We start from the raw sequence: 21563 nt of genomic DNA, 5'->3' as shown, positions 1-21563 counted from the left end.
AAAAAAAATAAAAAAATCCATCCATCCACAGTTGCACTTTTATTTTATTTTATCAGTCCTATTTTTTACATGTGTTACACTGTGCCTATTCCATGCAGCTATGCTCAATACATATTCAAATCATAGAAAATAATCAAGCGACTTGATATTTTCAAAGCAGCCAACAAACTGCCAGAAGACAGATTATTCTGACAGTCACAGCTTTTTAAGCACAAATCATACTTCCATACATTTTTCTAATGGTGTATAATAATAATATAATAATGTGTTTTCCCATGATCAATAGTTCCACCTAGCAAGTGGTAATGTGGTTAAATAAGTAGAATTAAATTTTCAAAGTCATCTTTTTCTTGACTACACAAATATACATTTCATATATTCACTAGGGTTGTGTGGGTGGCTTGACTCAAATATGTTTAATTAAAAATGACCGTTGTTTACACTAAAACTCCAGTGCCTGGTTGTATAAAAGTTTAAAGTGGCTATATACTTTCTTGCTGTCACAATAATATTTTCATATTTCATCTACAGTTCATTTCACAGTGAGATTTGTCACACTGTTAGTGTCACTTTCTTCCTGCCACATCTCCTGCTTGTATTTGTTTTGGCAGGGTTTACTTTGGATTATGTGCTTGCACTCATCGTCTTTTCATGTGTATGCAGGTACTCACAGAACTTTATTTCATCTTTGAATTCATGTGTAACCTCACTTCATGCACACATTTTAAAGATTTGTCAAGACACATTCATGGATTTTTTGCACATGACAAAAAGTACTAAAAAAATGTGAGGTTATTTCTGTGAGGTTATTTCTTGATTTAATTTCATAAGTTCAACGCACTTTTTTGATCCCATACATAATATCCTAATAATATTTACCAGCTTTTACATCTTACAATGCATACTTGGCAGCTCTAATGTGTGAATGTGTGATGAAAGCACACGAGTTCAATGAATAAATTTCCCAACGAAATCTTATAATAAATAATATATATATATAATATAAATAAATAATAATGCCACTGCACTAATAATCATTTGATTCTATAAGGAGAAAACATGCTCTATAAAAGTCCAATGAAATAGTGGAAATTTGGCTGGTGCTCAGTTAGTAATGATTAGTCTGAAGTCTTATAGATCACAAGGAACATTTCAGCGTTTGGCCAAAGCCTGAAGTAATTACTTTGTCTGACAAATAGATTTGATTCAGTCACACACACAGTCACACACAGTCACACACACACACACACACATGCACGCACACATATACACTCACAAAAGAAGGCATGGGCACACACTCAAACATGCGCACACCCACACACAACTGTATTTCAGCCAAATAAATGAGCCGGCACTCCTCAGGCCTAATAGTCTGGCTGTAATTAACATTGTCATAGTGATAATAGCCATTTATCCCTGACATATCACAAATGCACGCACACACACACACACACGCACACACACACACACACACACGCGCGCGCGCACGCACACACATGCACACACACACATACACACACACACCCACACACACACACTCCAGCTCAAAACCTCTATCTTGTCTAGGCAGCTCGCCCAACTGTCAACCTCATCTGTCTCCCTCCCTCCCTCCTCTCCTCCTTTGTCTCAGTATCTTTAGACCTGAGGATTTCCTGTTTACACATTTCCCTTTTCCATGGTCATCCCTCCTCTTTCTCCCATCTCCTCTTCAATATCTAAACAAACGATATCAGTATCTTTACTCACTCATTTCTCTTCCTTTCTCTCCCTTCCTTTTCAATACTTAAACCACCTTATTTTTTCACCTGTCTGTCTCTCCCTTTCTTCAACCTTTCCCTCTCTTAGTCGGTGTGTTTTTATCTCACATTTATTTCCTTTTAAACATTCTTTGTTCACTGCAGCTGAATACAGTCACCAGGTACCTGGATGTTTCTTGTTTTAAATCAGAGAATGACTATAGACGCCACTTCTGGTGGAAGTGTTAGCCTAAAATACTTGCAAACTAAAGCAAGTTTTCTTTTGTAAATTTGTTCCAACAACAACAAAGAGTAGCACTGTTTGACTTGACTGACAAGTTGTAGACCCAGAAGGAAACTCAACAGGCTGCTCAGGTAGATTTTAAGACTCCTTACTGGTAGATCCTAAAGGCTACAGTTTGCAACAAGCAGAGCAGATAAGCAAACAGGACCAGCAAACAGCAGGGCATCCACAGCAGTTACTCAACGGCATTCAACAGGGATTGACAGCAACAGGCAGCAGGTGAACAGGAAATGTGTACAGGCACAAAAAGGCTGGCGTTCTGGTAGAGAGTTTTACCTTTAAACTAAGAAAAAGCAGTAACTGAGTAATAGTGTTGTCATGACAGATAGGTAGTATGATAAGTGATTTACTTTTAGATCAAGGGGATTCAATTACCACTGAGCTACACCAGCTAAGAGGCAACAGCATCGCACTTGTTATTGGTTGCTTCGGTCGTAAATCAATAGGAAAAGGATGAAAGGATGCATGCCTTACATGAACCCCACTGATCTGCAGGCTGTCACTCAACGTGCATTCAGACAGGATCAATCGCTGCGGTGAAACGTAGTAGGGTTGTGTGGTGGTCGGTTGCTGGGGGCGTGTCTATTTGTGTTGAGCGTAACCACTGTGAAACAAACGGGAAATAACTTTTTATCTCTCTGATTAAGCGGCTTTATTGAGACTGTCTCTTTAACAAAGCTCGCTCTCTCTGTTTCTTAAATCACTAGACACAAATCAAACTTCTTTGTGTCTCTATTTTGGAGCGTAAATTGCAGTCAGAATCAGATTTAGAAGGTGGTTCATGAAATAAACAACGCCAGAACACAACAGGTAGAGTATCAGAGTTTAGTCCATGAGTCCACCTGGATAGTCTCAGTTTCAGAGACATTTCAGGCTGACTGTGGAGGGTTTACCCAATCCGAGCATCTGATTGGCAGCTTGGAGTGTGCCGTTTTCCCAAAAGTTAGACTCAACTTCTCTGCTGCACACTGGAATGGTTTTTCACCCTTGTGACGTGGACCGCCAGAGTCGAAATGGACGACTGCTGTTTGTAGTCTCGGAGGAAAAATATATCTTTCCAAATTTGGCCTCAGCTAAGCTATTCCTGACTCCTTTACACATTTTTATTAATTTCAGATGCATACTCATAAAGGGTGACTGTATTGTGTTTGAAGAAGTCAGTCAGGAAACACAAAGGGCCACAGTTTTCATTGTTTAATATCAATACTAAAAATAAGGCATCTTTCGTTCATCACAGTTACTGTGGCAACAGTTTGTGTCTGGCGTTTCGGTTGACTGACATTTAATCTTACCAACTGGTATCAGTTACTGAGTGGTGTATGAGCTGTGCTGCATCAGAAACATGATACACTTTTTTTTCTTCTTCTTCTAGACATATAAACACACTCTAGGGGGGATACACACACACACAGGCTTTGTCTGTGTTCATAGACGCAAAGAATTGATGTGATATTGATGATACAACAGTTTGCACATTAGAAAGCAAGTCTCTAATTATTTTAGTAAACAGTATCGACTTTTGCGGCGCTGGGCAGTCGCTCTGCTGAATCATAATATCTGTTGAAGTCGAAGTTAATTTACTTCAACAAGACTAAATGCAAAAAGCAAGCTATATCCAGGATTTTTCCAGACTCTGTCCAAGAAAAGGAGGGAGGGATACAGAACCATAATCTTCATTTGTGAATTATAGTCATTTCATTCACTTCACTGAGGACAGGGGTCAGCCAATCAGTGCTGTTGTTATTGGTTTTGCTTGCAGTACTTACACGTGGGCCACTATGTTTTGTTTAGTTGTAGTCTGTGGTGGAAAATGAAGGCGAGAAGAAAGTGCATCTGATACAGCAAAAAGAGCTTGTTTTCCACAAGCCATCCATGCATATATGCGTTCGTAAACATGTTAGTAGAATTTCTGTGCCTCTGGCTTTATATTGGCAGCATCAAAATATGTTCAGTTGCTAATTACCTCTATTAGTATGAAGCCTGTTAATAATTGAAACAGTAATGTGAATCAGTAGATAACATTACCATGATGAAAACACATGTAACACGCGGAACACTACGTGTTCTCTGAACATCGCTCTGTACATACCAGGATGCATGTAATATCATGGTTATTACTGAAGTGCATGGCTAATGTGTAGGCTATGTCATCTTGTTAAACCAGTGAGCTGCTAATTGGCTGATTATCTTAACTAGGTTAAGTAATGTCATGAGTTATGCTTACAGCATATGTTAGTGCTAAGACTGATCTTGTGTTCTAACATTTTTGTTTGTAGAACGACACACACCCACACCCACACACACACCTATTGCTGTGATTAATAAATATCACTCAAGATAATATCCCAACATCTCTGCACTCTTGCCAGCAGTGGTTACATACTCCCAGTCATAGTCACAGTCCAAGCTATCAGTCCTTCTTTACAATCTAAATGCCAGATTCACATCACAGGCTATATTTAATTTAATGGTTGGACATTTGAATTTATGAGAATATAACTAGGCTGGACATAAATTACATTTTAAACAACTTTTAAATTCAGCAGTGGCCAAAGTACTACATTTCTCTTTTCTGTACTTTACCAACCAATAGTTGTTGTTTTTTTTGTTTTTTGCTTTACCTTAACCTTACCCAATGAGTTGCTATTATTACTAATAACAAATTGTTGCCTAATTATATTTCCATATATTTTAATTTTTCCTGTAACAATAAATTGAATTATTGTTTGAAATTAATCTGATTTTGAATGACGTAACATTCTTCTGTCAGATGAGAGAGGGGATTTATTGACTTTCCATCAATGTATTCATTTAAAACAACCACATGGGAACTATCAGCGTCCAAGTTTATGTAGCACGTTTGTGTATCTATATGTGAGTACTTTGACTTCTTACAGTCAGCATGCACAGTACATTAAGGCAGTTAAACCTTGAATTGTGTCCAGAGGCACACGACACATACTGGCACACGCAAATATGTGCATGCACACACACACACACACACACACACACACACACACACACACACACAATAAGTGCAATACACTTGATGTGTTTAATGGGTCTGTAGTAAATCGCAGCTAAGTGCCTTCAACCAATTTTCCTTTTGCAGCTGAGCCCTGACACACACCCACACACGTTGGCGAGCGCACACACAGAAAACACTTTGTGCAAAAACAGGTTTGACAGAGGTCACAACAGAGTGAGACAGGCAGAAAATACTGAATAAAATAAAAGATAAAACATTTCAATTAATATCAAGGGCCAGACAGTTATCTGCATCGATATGTGTTCTCCTAAAGAGGTCAAAAATATTTGTTTCTACTCTAAAAACATCTTGTTAGTCTGATATATGCTTACCTATGCTACACTTTTAGTGTGGTAGTCATTGCAGATCTAAATGTTGACTTGCATCTTTAATTTCTTTCATTTTACTAAATACTCCTATTGTCTACACTGGTTATTTGGTTATATCTTTGGATATGCATTTTGCATATGTTGCTAGACTAAAATCACAACCTTATGAAGTATATTAACCAACTTTATGTCAATGCAGCAAGATAATTCAGCTCGAAACAACCTCTGTTAATGTGTTAACGCAGCCATAAAAATGGAATTGGAGCATTAACACGCTGAACATCTGATTTGCCCACACGCACACCTTCACTGGCTTTATTAATCTAATATATAACGCAATAAAGAGCGTACAAACATGCATGACCTGTAATTTCTTTATAGAGCCTTCTGTTTTGGCCTCTCACTGCAGATGTAGATGCGTGTTATGTTATCGTTCTGCCTCTCTCTCTCACACACCACAAGCTTTTTGTTATATTCTGTTATTGTTTTACTGTTTTATGATTTTGTTTAGGTTTGCCTGAAATCAGACATGTAGACGCAGAACAAAAGTTTCAGGTAGAAGGTACAAAACAAGTTGAGAAGGAGGAGGAGCGACAAGAAGCATGGGAAAGATAACATTGTCAAAGCAGAATGGTGAGCTACATATAAAAAAGAAAGCATCCAGAGTAATGCTACTCTGTTCACATTCTTCTGAATTCTTTTAACCCTCTTCAGGGGTGTCAAACTTAATTTACCACATTTAGTCCGATTTGATCTCAGTTCAGGCCAACAGAGAGCAGCACTCATTCTCTACATCATTCTGCCCCACTCTCTCATATAATGTACATGCAGTCAGATGAACACACTATTTAGTATTTCACTTCTTTGCCCCTGGTCAAACATTCAATAAACCATCCAATTATACAGCTCTCTCTCAAACTGTTACTTAACCTGTAGCCCATTCATATGTAATAACTCCACTTGTGTCAAGACATAAGGGAAGCTTCCTCTGGTTAGCTTCCTCTCCCTCACACTCGGACTCTTTTCTTTTATCTTTCATCAGGTCTTTTTTCGTTTTTGTCTTTCTCTTTGTTATTCGTCCCTCTCTCACTTTTCGGGTTGTAGGAAACGAGAGAAAGAGAAGAGCAACATTCCGCAGTTAACACAGGAAATGAATTGTGTTGTGAATTCAGTGTTTTTCCTGGACAAATGCAGTGTTCCCTTTTGCATGTGTACCTGAGTACAGAGAGAAATCAAATAGTGAGTACATAAATGACACAAGGGCATGGTCTAAATTGCCTGTTTGTTACTGGACGGTATCTGTTAGCATCCTGATAGAAAGCCACTTACTCCATTAGCAATTTTCCCAATTAGCTAATTGGTCTAGACGTTGATAGATTAAGTGTCTTTAATGTATTTTGTTGGTCATTTGGTGGCTTTGTTTCAGCAGAGTGCGTCAGTATGTGCCCATGCGTGTGTGTGTGTGTGTGTGTGTGTGTGTGTGTGTGTGTGTGTCAGCATGCCATTGATAGGTGTGGAATATAGCCAAAGGGACAGGAGCTGATTAATTGATTGCTTTTAATTGAATACTTCCAGCAAGTCATTTTGTTTTTACCTCCCTGTTAAAATAACTCTAAAATAATTGTTTTAATTCATTATATTGAGTTGCAGAAGAAGCCAGAGATTTTATGCCCAAGGCCACAATGTTTGCGCTATCAGATTGTGGTGAAAAGGTCACAAGAAGAGCAAAGGGAGAGTCAAAGTCGTATATGTTCCAAGCAATTTCCCCCAAATGAGAAACTTGACAATTTAAGGAATGAACAGAAAAGTAGATAGGGTAGACGTGTGTGTGTGTGTGTATGTGTGTGTGTGTGTGTGCTAATGTCTCTGTGCATTTACTGGAAACACAGTCATAGATTAGATGGCAGTACTTCCATTTTGACTGGAAGAGCTTCCTGTGTTTGTGTGTGTGTGTGTGTGTGTGAGTGTGAGTGATAAACAAACAGGAGGAGGGAGAAACAGAAAGGGAACTGCTTACATACTCTTATTGTAAGTCACAGTTGGAATTGAATTTGTACAGAAGAGCAAAAAAGGCCCAGTTTTTTCACTGTGTCAACTCTTTTGCAGTAGTGTGTGTACATGTGTGCGTGACAGTGTGTCTGTGCGTGAGTGCGTGCGTACATACGTGTACGTATGTGATGGGTGGTCTCGCTCTAGTTGCTTCACTTTAAATTGCACGCACCTTGCAGGGTGCGTGCACAGACATGCACACGTGCACGAATAAGCTTCATTGAAAAGAGAAAACCGTTTCCTAGACTTTTATTTGTCCCTTGCAACATGCGCACACAAATATGTTTGTCAGTGCATACAGGTTGCACATGTGCGCACGCAGACACACACTTTTATTCTTTCTGTTGCTCCCTCTTTCTTCCCACATCACTCTGACTCACTCATACACACACACACACGCACACATACACAGGTGTATGCAGGAACCTACATGAACTCACACAAAAACACATTCATTCATACGTAAGAATACTTGGCACACAAGACCCACCATACACACGCACACAACACACACACACACCTCCTCTGAGCTTATCTCAGTGCAGTATGGAGCAGCTTTTGAAGGCAGTAGGGAGCCAGTTGTTGACGAGCCACTTAATAATTCCCTTGGACAGGCATGAAATTCTTTCCTCTCTGTCTCTCTTTCTGTCTCCCTTGCTCTCGCTCTAATATTCCTCTTCCTGTTGTGTTTTTATCTACTTTCTTTATTTTTCTAATTTTGTTCTGCTTCGTCTCTTTTTACTATACTCCCTTCTTTATGTCTCTGCCTCTTCTCTGTTTCTCTCTATTTTTTTTCTTTTTTTTTGCTGTCTGTGATCCATTCACTAATGAACTCAAGTCCTTAACAAAGCGCTTGTGATGATAGGCTGCTTGTCTTCCCAGGCAGGTTCTCTGAATTCCATGCATTTTACTCTACTGCTGATATAATTACCAAGCAGTAAATAAAAAGTTGTGTTTTGGTTTAACTTCTCTCTTTTTTGTGGGCTTCTCTATCTTACGGACCCAGGTTAGCTGATGTGTGGTGACCCATGCAAATAGATGTATACAAATGTATTCATAACATGCGTCAGTGTATCCCTTTAAATCTATTAACTGAAAATAAGGCTCAGTAAGTTGGTATTGCTGTTTCCGTCTATTCTGTGCTCAATACACAAGACAATGGGAGTTTCAGCAGTACAATAAAAACACACCAGTATGTGAGATTTGCTTAACCTGAACATTTGTCAATGGTGAAAATGTGCAGAAGATGTTTATCCTAATTTCAAACATTCTGGTTTTATAAGAGATGTTTGCTTACATTTAGTGGTTAGTCTTATCGGTTTTAAGTGTCCACTTCATCATCTTAAACTCTCTATTAGAGAATGAGATTATTTATGATCGATTATTTATTTGTTTATCTTTTGTGCACACGTTTTTCATGTTTTTACTAGATTCAGTGTTTAAATCCATTTCAGCCACTGTACTGTCCCCTACCACACTGTACAACATGCATCATCCTGTAGACCTTCTATCCACATCAAGAAAAGCTTTATTAGAAAAATCAGATATGAGGGTTTTTACACAATATGGCAGTAAAACATGGGGGTTTTCTTTAATTTTCTTTATTTCTTTTTAAAATCATTTTTGGCGGGCTAAAATCGCCTCAGCATTAAACCATAAATTTCTACCAGGTGAGCTCCAATTCAATTTCTTACCAAAAAAATGTGTTTGTTGTTGTCATTTCTTATGGCCTGTGGTGCAGATAGTAAAGATGTAAACATGATGTTATCTGTACGCTGGCTTCCAAGAGAATCCTCTGCCGCAGGATACACAGACACATGCATTTTAACATACTCACATGGGCTACTTACCAACACAAATACACAGGCGTACAGAAACACATGACCTCTTGTCCTCTTTCTCTTCTTTCTCTTTGATTTTTATCCCTCCATCTGGTCTCCACCCCTCAAGGTGGTAAAAAAAAATCTTCATTAATTAGATTTTTTTTTCTGTGCACGTCTACTTTTTTTTTTTTGCCCTTCATCTTCCCGTTCCTGCGCTCCTTCTTTCATCTTTTCCATGGTTTTAATCCTGTTTGTCGTCACTCCTTCACTTCACCTGTTTCTCACCTTCAGTCTGCATAACTGTCTTCTGTCATGTTCTATATCTAAAGTATGATTCCAGCAAGACTGAGTGTAAGGAGAGAGAGCAAGAATTACAGATGAAGAAAGTTTATTTATGTGTGTGAGACAGACAAAGAGATAGACAGAGAACGAGAATGAGAGAGAGGGATCTCATTAAGTAAAGGTCACATAGTGGTGTATGTCAGAGAAGGATAGGGCATTAGGCGACTTGTCACTGGTCACATGCGCTTAAACTCTTAAGTGTGTGTGTCAAGTGTGAGAATGTGTGTATCAGCATTATGTTAGGCGTATTTGTGTTATTTGTGACTATTCGTGTAACTGTGTATCTTTGCCATGCTATGCTATTCAGAATCTTGCAGTTGCATATTCTTGTGTTTTTGTGTATGTTTGCCTTAGTTCCTACTGTTTGTGATAATTATGTCTATGTACAATGTACACAAACCCCTAGTTGCTCCAGATGAGAAATACAGCACTTTGCACTGCAATTCTATCACCATTATTGTGTGTGCGCATGTGTAGGTGTCTGTAAGGCATTGTGTAATGTTTTGTCCTATTTCCTGATTGAAGACTGTGGATTTAAAATCATGTTAATAGGAACACTATTAACACTTTTCAAACTTAGTCTCAAGACTAAAGGAGTGAGGTGAACAATGGCCAAAATGTCCTAACTTCCCAGTTACATGCTCAGTTTGAAGATGTAAAATGTGTCCTTACAAAGACAGTCGTACAAGAACACACTTTCTTGTACAACCATGGTGCACAACATTTTGAAATGAAATCCTTTCAAACCAAACTGTCAATGCATGTGTACATATGTATGTATATGTACAATGCAGTCCATTTATTCTATTTTTTCCTTTATCTTCTTCGTCGGCATCCTGTATGCTCAGCTGAATTCCAGGAGAGTCAAACAGCAGACACACTTCCTATCCAGAAACAGTGGGCCAAGTGAAATAACCTGTAATCAGGCTTGTATGTGTGTTGACAGTAATAAATGCCCCCTTGGAAACTCAATGCCAAATAATCAAGATTGACGCTGGCACACAGCACTCTGAGGTGTGTGCGTGTGTGTGTGTGTGGTTTGTTTGTGCTATTTTTGTTGGAAGGATCTAATCAAATGTAATCATGCTGCTGATTACATTAATCGTGAGGTTTATAATCACTTTCTTTTTTCTCTCTGTTTCTTCCTTTCTTTTAAATTCTTCCCTGGTCTCTGTTACTTGGTTTATTACTCTCTCTGTTTCTGCATTGTTCACCATCTTAAGTCACTATCATGCACTTTGGGTAGAGATATACTAAAAGTAGCAGCACATGGGGGATAAATTTCATGTTTATGGCAAGTGAACTGCATGTTGTCTAAATACAAACACCAAAAACTGGAGTATCAAATATTAAAGCAACACTGCATAGAAATTCATACTTTTGTGATTTAGTACCCAGTCTCAAAGTACAATACAACCTGTCATAAAATAAATGAATAAATGACTCACTTACCTAACAGCAAGAAGTTCAGCTCTCCAACCTTTTTTTTTTTTTTTTTTAATTTCACAAATTTCTTGCCATCGTCTTCTTAGCTTTGTCTGCCAATATCTTTTTTGGTCATGGTTGTCCAAAAAACCTGTGGTACAAACACTAATACTCCCCCAGTACTCTGAGCTTGGAGTCTGGGCAGCCAGGTTAACAAACTGAGCTAATATTAGCTAACAGCAGCTTTTTAAAAAAAAATGTTCATAAAAAACATTATCCAGTTTCAACAAAATAAGTAAAATAATTGTTGTTGTGTGTAACTTTGCGCCATAAAATGTTACATACGTACTTACAAGGTCATACCTGTTCAGCTGTACGCGGTGTGAAGTGGAAAGGATCTGATTACAAGTCAATGAAAATGAAAATTCAAAGTGATTTAAAAATGTGGTAGTAATGTTGCTCTAAGTCTTAATAGGAACACTGTGGGGGGAAAACATACAATGAAAATGGGGAAACACAATTTTATTTTATTTATTAAAATAAACCTAAAATGAAACATTAATTGTTACATGTGAAGAACATGTCTCAATGGAAAAGCTGTATGTACATTCTTTGCTTCTTTCATTTCTGCATAGAGCAAACTATTTAAATAATTACATTCATTCATTCAATGGACTGCAGTGCTTACCTACCTTGGACAAAGTGCTTTACAATTTGCCTCTCATTCAGCCAGTCAAAGAGACAGAGCTGCCATACAAGGCCTTGGACTGCCATTTGCCATTACCACGTTTGAAAACAGTTATATAATTTAATAATTTACTAGAGTTGGTGCAGACAGAAAGAAACACCTTTAGGAATGTGTGTTTTTCTTAAAGAACACTCTCTTTCTTTCTCTCTGTAGGACACAGAGGTGGTGAACACAGCCATTCTTACAGGACGGCGTGTTGCAGTGCCCATCAAACTGGTTACCGTGGAGACCGATGGGCAGGTGAGGGAGGTTGACGACTCAGTCACCTGCACTTCCACAGATGTGGACATCGTAAAGGTATGTGAGATTACTTAAAAAGTAATTATAAATGAATTACGTACGTTTCTTTACAGTTGTATGATATAAAACTGGACAATTCAAGCAAATCAATAAAATCCAAGATCTGAAGGCACCTTATTCAGAACTTTACATGTGTGCTTTTTATTTTTCAAATTCAGATAGCTGCAGACACAGTACCAAAGCCTGCGTTGCATTTTAGGTAAAGACAGTGGAGTTGGTAAACCAGTTGATATTTTGTTTCATGATTGAAAAATGGGCTCAGGCAATTTACAAAGTGTCTTAAGTCATGTTCTGCCATATATGGGAAATATGGATGAAGAAACAGATTCTCAAGAGCTTGAGAAGTAGAAACGATGTTTAAGGAGAGAGGAAATCGCAGTAATGTAGGGACGTATGGGGGGTGTTTTACACAGCAAGGAATCCATCTTGAATCATCAGTGTAATCTAAATTCTTGCATAATTTCTGTCGCTCTCTAATTCACTTTGTGCAACAGAGCGTAATGAGACATTTAGTTAATCTTAGTGTGCAAGCTTTTTTTTTATTATCTCACTTTGCGTTTTACTCAATGTGGAAATGGCTCAGACTTGCTCACATGTTGGGAACATCTTTATTTGCTTGTATTTACATTTGGGTCAGTGTTTTAGTAAAATTAAGCAGAATTAAGTTCACCACAATGCTGGATAAACAGTTAAACTGTTTATCCAGCATTCTGGTGAACTGTAGAGTCTACAGTGTTACTGGTAGTAAAACTCAAGGCACTGTTAACTCCCTATACAACTTACAGAGAGTAGCAGGTCTCTGTCCCATATGTAAATTTCAGGAGCATGCACAGTCAAAATGTAACTATCCAATGCTACTGAAACTTCTGAAATACAGGATGCTGATAAAAAAAAATCCTTTTCACATTTGATATATATTTTTTAAAGTAACTAAGGTGCTATATGCATGAAAACTCAAGTGCAGGGTCAGCTAGAACAGTCACCACGGAACTGGCAGGAATCCAATGTCTCTCTGAAGGACTTATTGTAAGCAGGACGAGTGATCATTGACACTTGAAGCCTGGTGGAAGGACAGTTTCAAGTGCTAAGCCACTCTGCCAGCAAAGCTAGCAAACAAAATTACTGTACTTATTAATAAAACAGAAATAGCTTTTAAAAAACATACCTTTACAGAAACAAGCCAATGCCAGAGAATGAAGATTGATTCCTCTTGTGTTACATTCCCTAAGCCCCTCAGGGCTTAAAATGAAATGCACCCTTGCTGTGACAGTTTCAATATGAAGCCAATTTCCTGGTACAAGCCAACAGGAGTGGTGCTGTTTAAGTACGATCAATAACAACACAGTGAAAATGGAAGGAACTCATTCAGATAGATGTAATGTCTGCACTGTGCATGTGTGTGCGTGCATGTATGGAAGAGAAAGAAAAGTGTATGAAACTGTGAACTGCATTTTTTGTGCGTTTCCATGGGTTGGTGTTTCTGAATCCTTGTAAGCATACATGTGAATGAAACAAGGAAAGAAGACTGAGGAAACAAGATCTTTAAAGACAGACATACAAATACACTGTATGTTTAATTGATGACTATAAGGAGACAGCATTGCATCTAGGTAATAAACATGAGAACATTTTATTGTTTAGAGAATTTTCATTCTCCAATGGACTGCGAGCGTGTTAGTAACAAGTCAGACTTATAATACTTAGAGGATCTCCAGTCATTTGTATTACTTTAATCAGACTTTCCCCTTTTACATTTTATAAAATGAAGCCATACATCTTTGTGGTGCGTTTTCAGTCAAACTGAAATATGTTCATGCATCTTTGCCTCAGTTTTTACCACCTTGATCAAACCCTTGCCTTAGCATAATTTTTTTTTTTTTTTGTGCAGTCACACTGCCTTTTAAATCCACTTCACATTCAGCCTGAATGCACTTTTAAGTACAACTATCAGTGGATGGATTATACCAGAACTTTTATGCAATCCAGATAATCCAGATGCAGGAGTAGACACATAGATTACAAGAATTCATAGGAAACTACCGTCATACCCTGCTTAAGTGAACCTGAACCACCAGTTTTAGGTTGAAGAAAAGATCAACTGAATTACTTGAACAAATTTTACACAGTATGCAGTATTATTGATATATATATATATGCGCTTTGAGGAAGGCACTAACAGACATGATTAGTAAAATACTACCAAGGCCTTTCTCCATTAAGGAAAAAAAAAAGACAACAAGCTTTGAACAACTGCATCCATCAAATGAAGACAAATTTCCTTGTCTCTGCTCTGCTGCTGATATTTTAATTTTAATATACAAAACGTGTCAAATGGGGAAAGCAAAATCAATCAGCTGGATACATTTTGAAAGAGCACATTGATACTGAGGCAGGCGCTGGTACAACCAGTAGTGGAAGTAGTATTCAAGTCAGTAGAAATACCGCATTGTGAAAATGTACTTGAGACACTAAACTCATTCAGTGTATACAGTATGGATAAGTTTAGCGACCTGAAGCCCTTTTTTGTGCTGATTGTGTTTGTTTGTGTGGCAGATAGAATGTGTATGTGATCATTGAGTGTTTGCAAACTGCTGTTATGAGTTGACATTTGATCTGACAGATATTTCCTCGCATGCATTTTCTTAAAAACACACACGGGAGGGGCTTTAACACAGACAGCTGTTTGACAATGGCACCCATGGGGTTCAGCTCCAGGTAGCCGTAGCTGTCAGTGACTCACTTTGACAGCTGTAAAGTATAGAGAGCCTCTGGAGCAACCACACATCAATCTGCAATGGCTGCAATGAATTACATCAATCCGTAGCCTTTTCATTAATGATAACAATTCAAACTACTTTGTCATGTTATAATTTTCTCGCCTTTCTCACCTGGGACTCACCAAGTGCCCTCTTGAAGGAGACATAGGTTCCGGTTATTCCATGATTCATTGACTCCAACTTCCTTTTTTGTTGCAAGTTTTTTGAACAACTGCTCTGGTGGTTTTATTCTCAAACTCATAAGAATTAGGAATAAACTCTTGAGGGAAAAATAAGGTTTCTGTTTTAGCTGTTACAAGTTACAAGCAGTAGTCTGAGGAAGATTAGAGGTCTCATTTGGTTTCACATCACATTCCATTAACCAACCTTTTGTTTAATTACTCATGGTGGATAAATGTTTGCAAGGGGAATTGCACAGTGCTTTTCCCATCCCAATCCCAATGAACGTATGGATGAAATAACTGGCTGAACCTGTCACTGGCTATAGTGTACTGCTGTAGATTTCACCGATGCAGCTCATGTTGTTCGGTTTAGCCCATTTATCCCTGACAACAACATGAGCAGCAGCGATGTACTACATAGATAATAACTTCCCGCTCTTCTTCAGCCCTCCCGCTCTGCTTCTTCCTGTTCTCTGTCAGTGTAACTATCTTGTTAAGGTCGTCAGAGATGCTGTCATCTGTGATGTGCGTGTAAGTGCCGCTATTGTTGACACAGCAGTATGTGTAGGTCAGCGGGGTCTGAGCTAGTAGGGGACAGATAGGACACACGTACACACGCACAGACACACAGACACGTACACACAAATTAGTACCATTAACTTGACCTCATGCAAGCATTTCTCTGACAAAGCAAGGGGGGTGAGAGGAGGAAAGATTGGATGCAAGACTGGTGAGAAGATGAATGGATCAATGAAGAGAAAAAATGAGCTGAAGTGAGAAGACTGGAAAGTAAAAAGGACACAAGAATTTAGTTGCATAGTGGGGGATAAGAGAGGAGAAAAAGGTGAAAGAGAGAGGAATGGTAGAACAGAAAGAGAATTTAAGAGGAGGGATGCTGATGACTTAAAAGGCATATATATTGTCACAAGACTATATCCCATTAGCTTAACACCTATATCCCTGAATAGAAACAATTGACCATTCCCTAAACCAGGGTTAGTCCGTTAGCTAAGCCAGTTTAGGGCATTGTTAACAGCTCAGCCCTGTTCAATTTGGGGGAAATTTACACTCAAGGAAGGAGCCAGTGTTATCCAACACAGCGTCACATTAGTGCAAGCCTTTTTTCTCCTCTAACGTTAAAAGTTAAAACTTTAGCTACTGTTTTAAACTATGAACAAAAATGTAAGCTGAGCAGCCAAACAGAATTATGTTCGAAATAGCTGTGGAACATCTGCAGGATTTATTATTGCCCCTGTTTCTAGGTATGACTCATTCTTTTTTAAAGGTGTGATTAGTTGATCAAAACATAAATAAACAAATCTGAACTATTAGTAATAATCACCAGAGGATGGACAGTTAAATAAACAGGTCTAATCATATAAATTAGTCTATATTTAGACATGGTGTAATTATGAATGCTATTTTATGTAATGAGCATCTCTGTTGAATGAATTTTATACTTTGAATGTAGCCTACTAAATAAAAACACAGTAGCCTATTCATATTCTGATAGCTGTTATATATATTTGCTTACGTTTATTTACCATGCTACAATTTTAATACCTAATCTCTTTGATGTTACCAGTGGCTCAGCTTTCATCCATTTCTGTAATTGCTGGCCAGCCTATATGTGAAAGCGTTGTAAGTGTTTGTGTGATCACTTTGCTGATGCAAGCCTAGAGGCCTGAGTCATCACTGCTGCACTGTTGCATTTTTCCAGTTGCCAAATATCTTTCTGTTGTGATGACTTTTATTTCTGCCGTTATGGCGTTATTGGCATTATTGTGTTAGGTGGGAGATGTGAATGCATCTCTAATGAGATCGACCACAGACATTATCCCTGCACAATCTAATCTGTAGCATTTCATTAATTCACTGCCATTCAGCATTTGAAGAATATTTTGCCTACCTCTTAGTATTTCCACCATTTCTTCCTCTGCTTAAGAAACTTTTAAGCCTCTTGAAAGTCCTCCTCCCTATTTCTGACAGTTTGTCACCTGAAGAGCTCTTGTAAAAGCTAAGATGCTTTGCAAATAAGTTTTATCTTTAACATTTATCCTCAGAATTTCACCCCTTTGTACTAGGAAGTTTTATGTATATGGCTCTTGATCTGACATTTTCCTTATCATAATACAAACTAGCTTTACACTGCAGTACACGAACAATAATGTTTCTATGATGATGGTGAGGATGCTGACCTTTGGCCCAGAATGTGCAGCTTTAGCCTCATACTTATACACAATATCATGTATGTATGCAGTTTCATTTCAGCTGACAAGAAACGAGAAAATTATTATTATTTTCTACCCATGAGAGAAGAGAAAGCTAGACAATCTAAAAAAAAAACAGAAGCTAAGTGAATAATAACACAACACATGGACCAAACTAAACTTTAGATCATGTGGAGCTTTGACTACAAATGTGATTGGCGGGCACAGCGTGATATCTGGCTTGTGGTTTTTGGATCTGCTTCAACTTGTCTGCATGTTGCTGAGTTTTTTAGTTGACACCATTGCAGCCCCGTTTACACTGGTTATTTTATGCATTGTATGTAGTCTACGCAGAGAGTGTAAAAAGATTTGGACCTAACAGACAAACACATTTATGGCAAAGAATTCTCCTCCGTACTGGATAAATGTACACTTTCTATCATAATTGTTCACACACACACACACACACACAGATCATCTCACAGACACACCCAGGAGATTCGGGCGGTAATTGGTTCATGTGGAGATTCCTTTAGTGATGTTGTCAGTAATTTAATTTGACAAAGAGGAAGACAAAAAGGCTCAGACGTGATGGAGGACAGTGTATACGAGTGTGTATGTGTGTGAATGAATGTTTGAATGTTTGAGGGAGTTTTAGGTCGTGCGTTTCTGCATGTGTTAGGACGCAAAGCAGATTAGGAATTGATCTGTGTGCTATTTAATGAACCGGTCGCAGAGTTTGGCACGCGCCTACGTAATCCCTCATACATACACACACACACACATAGATACACGTACACATACACACACACACACACACACACCGAGTCACATTTTCTGTCCTTGGAAAGGTGCAATGTGTTTATACTTCCAGTGTATCTTTGTCAGGACATTAAAGGATACCCTAGACTAACTAGATCAAATTACAGTGTAATTGTAATTGATCCGCTGTTGAACACACATTAACTGTTGTAGTTCTCAAACTTGTGCCTATTTACCTGAAACTCTTTCTTCTTTCTTCCATTCTGTGGGTTAGAATTTGGTATTTTGTTGCTTCACTTTTGTAAATAAATGAAGGGGTTACAGTTTTTGTGTGGAGGTTGAGCTGTGGTGGACGTGCTTCATCATAGTTTAAGGTAAGTGGACATCAATCAATTGGCAGCTGATTTCTGAAGGTCATAAAGCTATTCCTGTCGATGGAGGTGTTCGAGCACATCACATTTAGAAACAGAGGACATTTTTTTTTAAGGAGGTGAGCTTACATGCTGTCACTGCACTTGAATATAAACGAGGGGGGTGACATGAGGTGTGGAGGAGGTGAAGGAGGGTGACAGGTAAAAGGAGAGAAGCCTGCATCCTGATGTCCATCAGGAGGCAGAACGGCTGAATAAATCAATTGATAGATGAGTTTGTGTCTGATTTGTTGTCTGATTTTTTTTTTCTTCATTCTATGTGAACTTAGTATTTAACATACTATAGGGACTTAGGGTCACATTGTGTTGAACTTGTGTCTTCACACTATGCATGTGCACTTCCAAAAAAATGTTGAAGACTTTAAAGGTTTTACAAAAAACTCTTAAACTGTCGAAAGAGTATTGGATAAAAACACCAAAGCAATCGTTAGTGACTACAAATTAGAAAAAGATCCAGAGAGTTACTGTAAAAATGAATGAAAATCTGTATTATCTACAGTTTTTCTCATGCCAGGAAGAATCACCAGTAAAACTGAGTAATCATTGAAAGTACAGCATATATATATATAAATATATAATATTCATTCAAGCATACACAAAATTGTTTTAGCAAATAAGCAAGTCAGAGGCTTGAATCAGAGATCAGTTGCCAAATTCATCAAAATTCAACCAAGCATCCAAAGATAAATTAATTTTAGCTGCAGATTGTGAAATTATTTTTCTCAACAGCATAATACTTAGCTTCCAGTAACGGGATCTTAAGCTCTGTGATTGGATTTGGATTTAGAGTTTTTCCATTGCCAACTATTTTCTTACCAAAATACAATTTGAGTGGTTATTTTCTTAACTTTTATGCACACACGCTTGTAAAGTCAACTATCTAACAAAGAAGAACTTATTTTCAATCACTGTTGTTAATCTCTTTTACTGATTCCCAACAGAAATGTTAGTGTACAGTATAAAAGCTGGTAGTACTGTCAGACTGTGTGCTGGCATTAGGAAAGAAAAGCGACTTGTACTGTATGAGCTGAGATAGCAAATAAATGATCCTTTAATATGACATGCTGCACAAAGTGTAGAGATAGGCAAAAGAAAACCTTTTAAGAAAACATTTCAGGCCATCATCAGTGCTGATAAGGCTCCTATTTCCCCGTTTGCTGGCTATTTTGAACTATATGCATTTAAAGCAATCATTAGTGTCTTAGTCAGCACAGGTGCCATATCACATTTCTTAGAGAATAAAGAAAAGAAAAATGATAAGCAGGTTTTTGTGACACAAAATCCCTCTACTCTCCCTGGGGTTAACAACTACCATTACTTGTCATTTAAATTGGGTTCATTTCCTGTTACTGCCAAATGTTGACTGTATATGACGACTATTCAAAACATCAGGACGAGCCTTAAAGCCACTTGAAGCCTCAGGAAAAAGAAAAAATATGAAAAGTCATTTAATCTTACTAAATTATATATTTGCTTGTTGTTCTAATAAATGTCAGTGTTCCTCTATGCTTTTCTATAGCTGTGTAACAGAAGTTAATACTGACTATAAATTTGAAGCTGAGCATGTGTTGGATGGTATATAATTTCCTGTCCCTTATGCTGTGAATGTGAATGTGAAGTCTATATATGAATGTATCCCATTCTGTACTCACTCTTTGTCACTGTGGGCATTGTTGATGTGTATGTGCATCGAAGTCACAAGGACAATTTCCTGTACACTTATTGCTCTTGGTAAATGAATTCTTCTACAGAGTTAAAGGTTTGAACCTGCTGCCCACATAATAAAACAATGAATCATATCTCGAGTGTTTAAATGCCCATACAAGTAGGTACGGCAAAAATGAAATGTTCCTTTTCACAAAGGTGATCTGTTCACCGTATTCGAATGATATGAATAGAGGATCATTACAGTCAGCTGGGGTTCTTTATTTCATTTTTCATTTTCATGATGGAACTCGGTAGTTCTGTGTGGTGCAAAGCAACACTGAGCAAAAGAAAACAATGTGCAATCATGGCATTGTGACTTGAGTGAATTTTGAAAATGTCAACTATGTGGCGTATGCAAGCATTTTTGTTCCCCCATCAATCAACTAATCAAGTGAATCAAGATAGTCTTTATTAACAAATGCACCTTTTTGGCAGTCTACTGCAACCAAACAACCACTGATTACGGCAAGACACAGATGCAGCACAACTGTTGAATTTAAACAATACAGTTAAAATAATAATTGTATGTGTTGTCATAATAACACCTTCATTTCAATTAATTTATTATAAATAACTTAAAATAACATGAAGTATTAATCACACAGATTATTCAGTTCTAAGATTCCTTGACTCCATGTATCACTGTACACACAACCATACAAAGCAGCTTCGTAAACATGGTGAAAGCAGAGAACAGTAGCCAGTGAATGGAAATTTTACTTTAAGAACCATCAAGACAGAGGACTGCTGATAGGAGGACTGTTTGCGGTTGTGAGATCAACCTCAGCATGCCATAATCTGAAAAATTTAACTGACTTGACTTAATGAATAGACTGATGAGTGGAAAATAAATTATGTGTGTTTAAGTAGAGAAAGGGAGACAGAAAAAGGGAGGGTAGAAGAGGAGAGCAACTGGGAGAGGACATGCCTTGGGTCATTTGAGAGCCTAAAAAGGAAATGAAAGGTAAAGTGGATTAAAGGCAAAAGTCACACGCGTGCGCACACACACACACACACACACACACACACACACACACTAAACTCACACATTTTCCATTTAGCAGTAACAGGCTTAGGATATAGGCAGTGATTTGAAGTGCAGAACATCAGACCAGACCATTAGCAACACCCAGGACATATATCTGTGGGAGCTGTGACCTTGAAGAGGGCTAAAATGATTTTTAGACCTCCAGTGATTCAGTTCTTACGTCGCAGAAAAAGAGTTTGTTGTTAAATCAGCAAAGCCCCGAACGCTCCCCCAGTGCCTCCCCATAAAATGTTCAACAGATTGCTTAGTGACAAAACACCCCAGGAAGTGAAAAACTGCTTCACTCGAGGCTTTATAAAAAGTGAAATGCTTCATTGTCAAGACACTACACAGAAAGAGTGCATACATCTGCTGCCACACATCTCTCTTGAATCAGAAATATT

The 21563-nt window shown here is 38.0% G+C and overlaps 1 protein-coding gene across 1 annotated transcript in view; it reads left to right on the top strand.

Annotated features, from left to right (window-relative positions):
• si:dkey-215k6.1 (transmembrane protein 132C) overlaps positions 1-21563 on the top strand; it is a 224004-nt gene that overhangs the window by 172367 nt on the left and 30074 nt on the right. The window contains exon 6 of the mRNA XM_019263743.2: positions 11938-12081. Coding sequence (XP_019119288.2) covers positions 11938-12081 — 144 coding nt within the window. The remainder of the gene's footprint in view (positions 1-11937; positions 12082-21563) is intronic.

This window comes from Larimichthys crocea, chromosome III (genome assembly GCF_000972845.2).
Source record: "Larimichthys crocea isolate SSNF chromosome III, L_crocea_2.0, whole genome shotgun sequence".
Lineage (NCBI taxonomy): Eukaryota > Metazoa > Chordata > Actinopteri > Sciaenidae > Larimichthys > Larimichthys crocea.
Note: the sequence above shows the minus strand (reverse complement) of the source record. Positions and strands in the feature narration are given on the sequence as shown.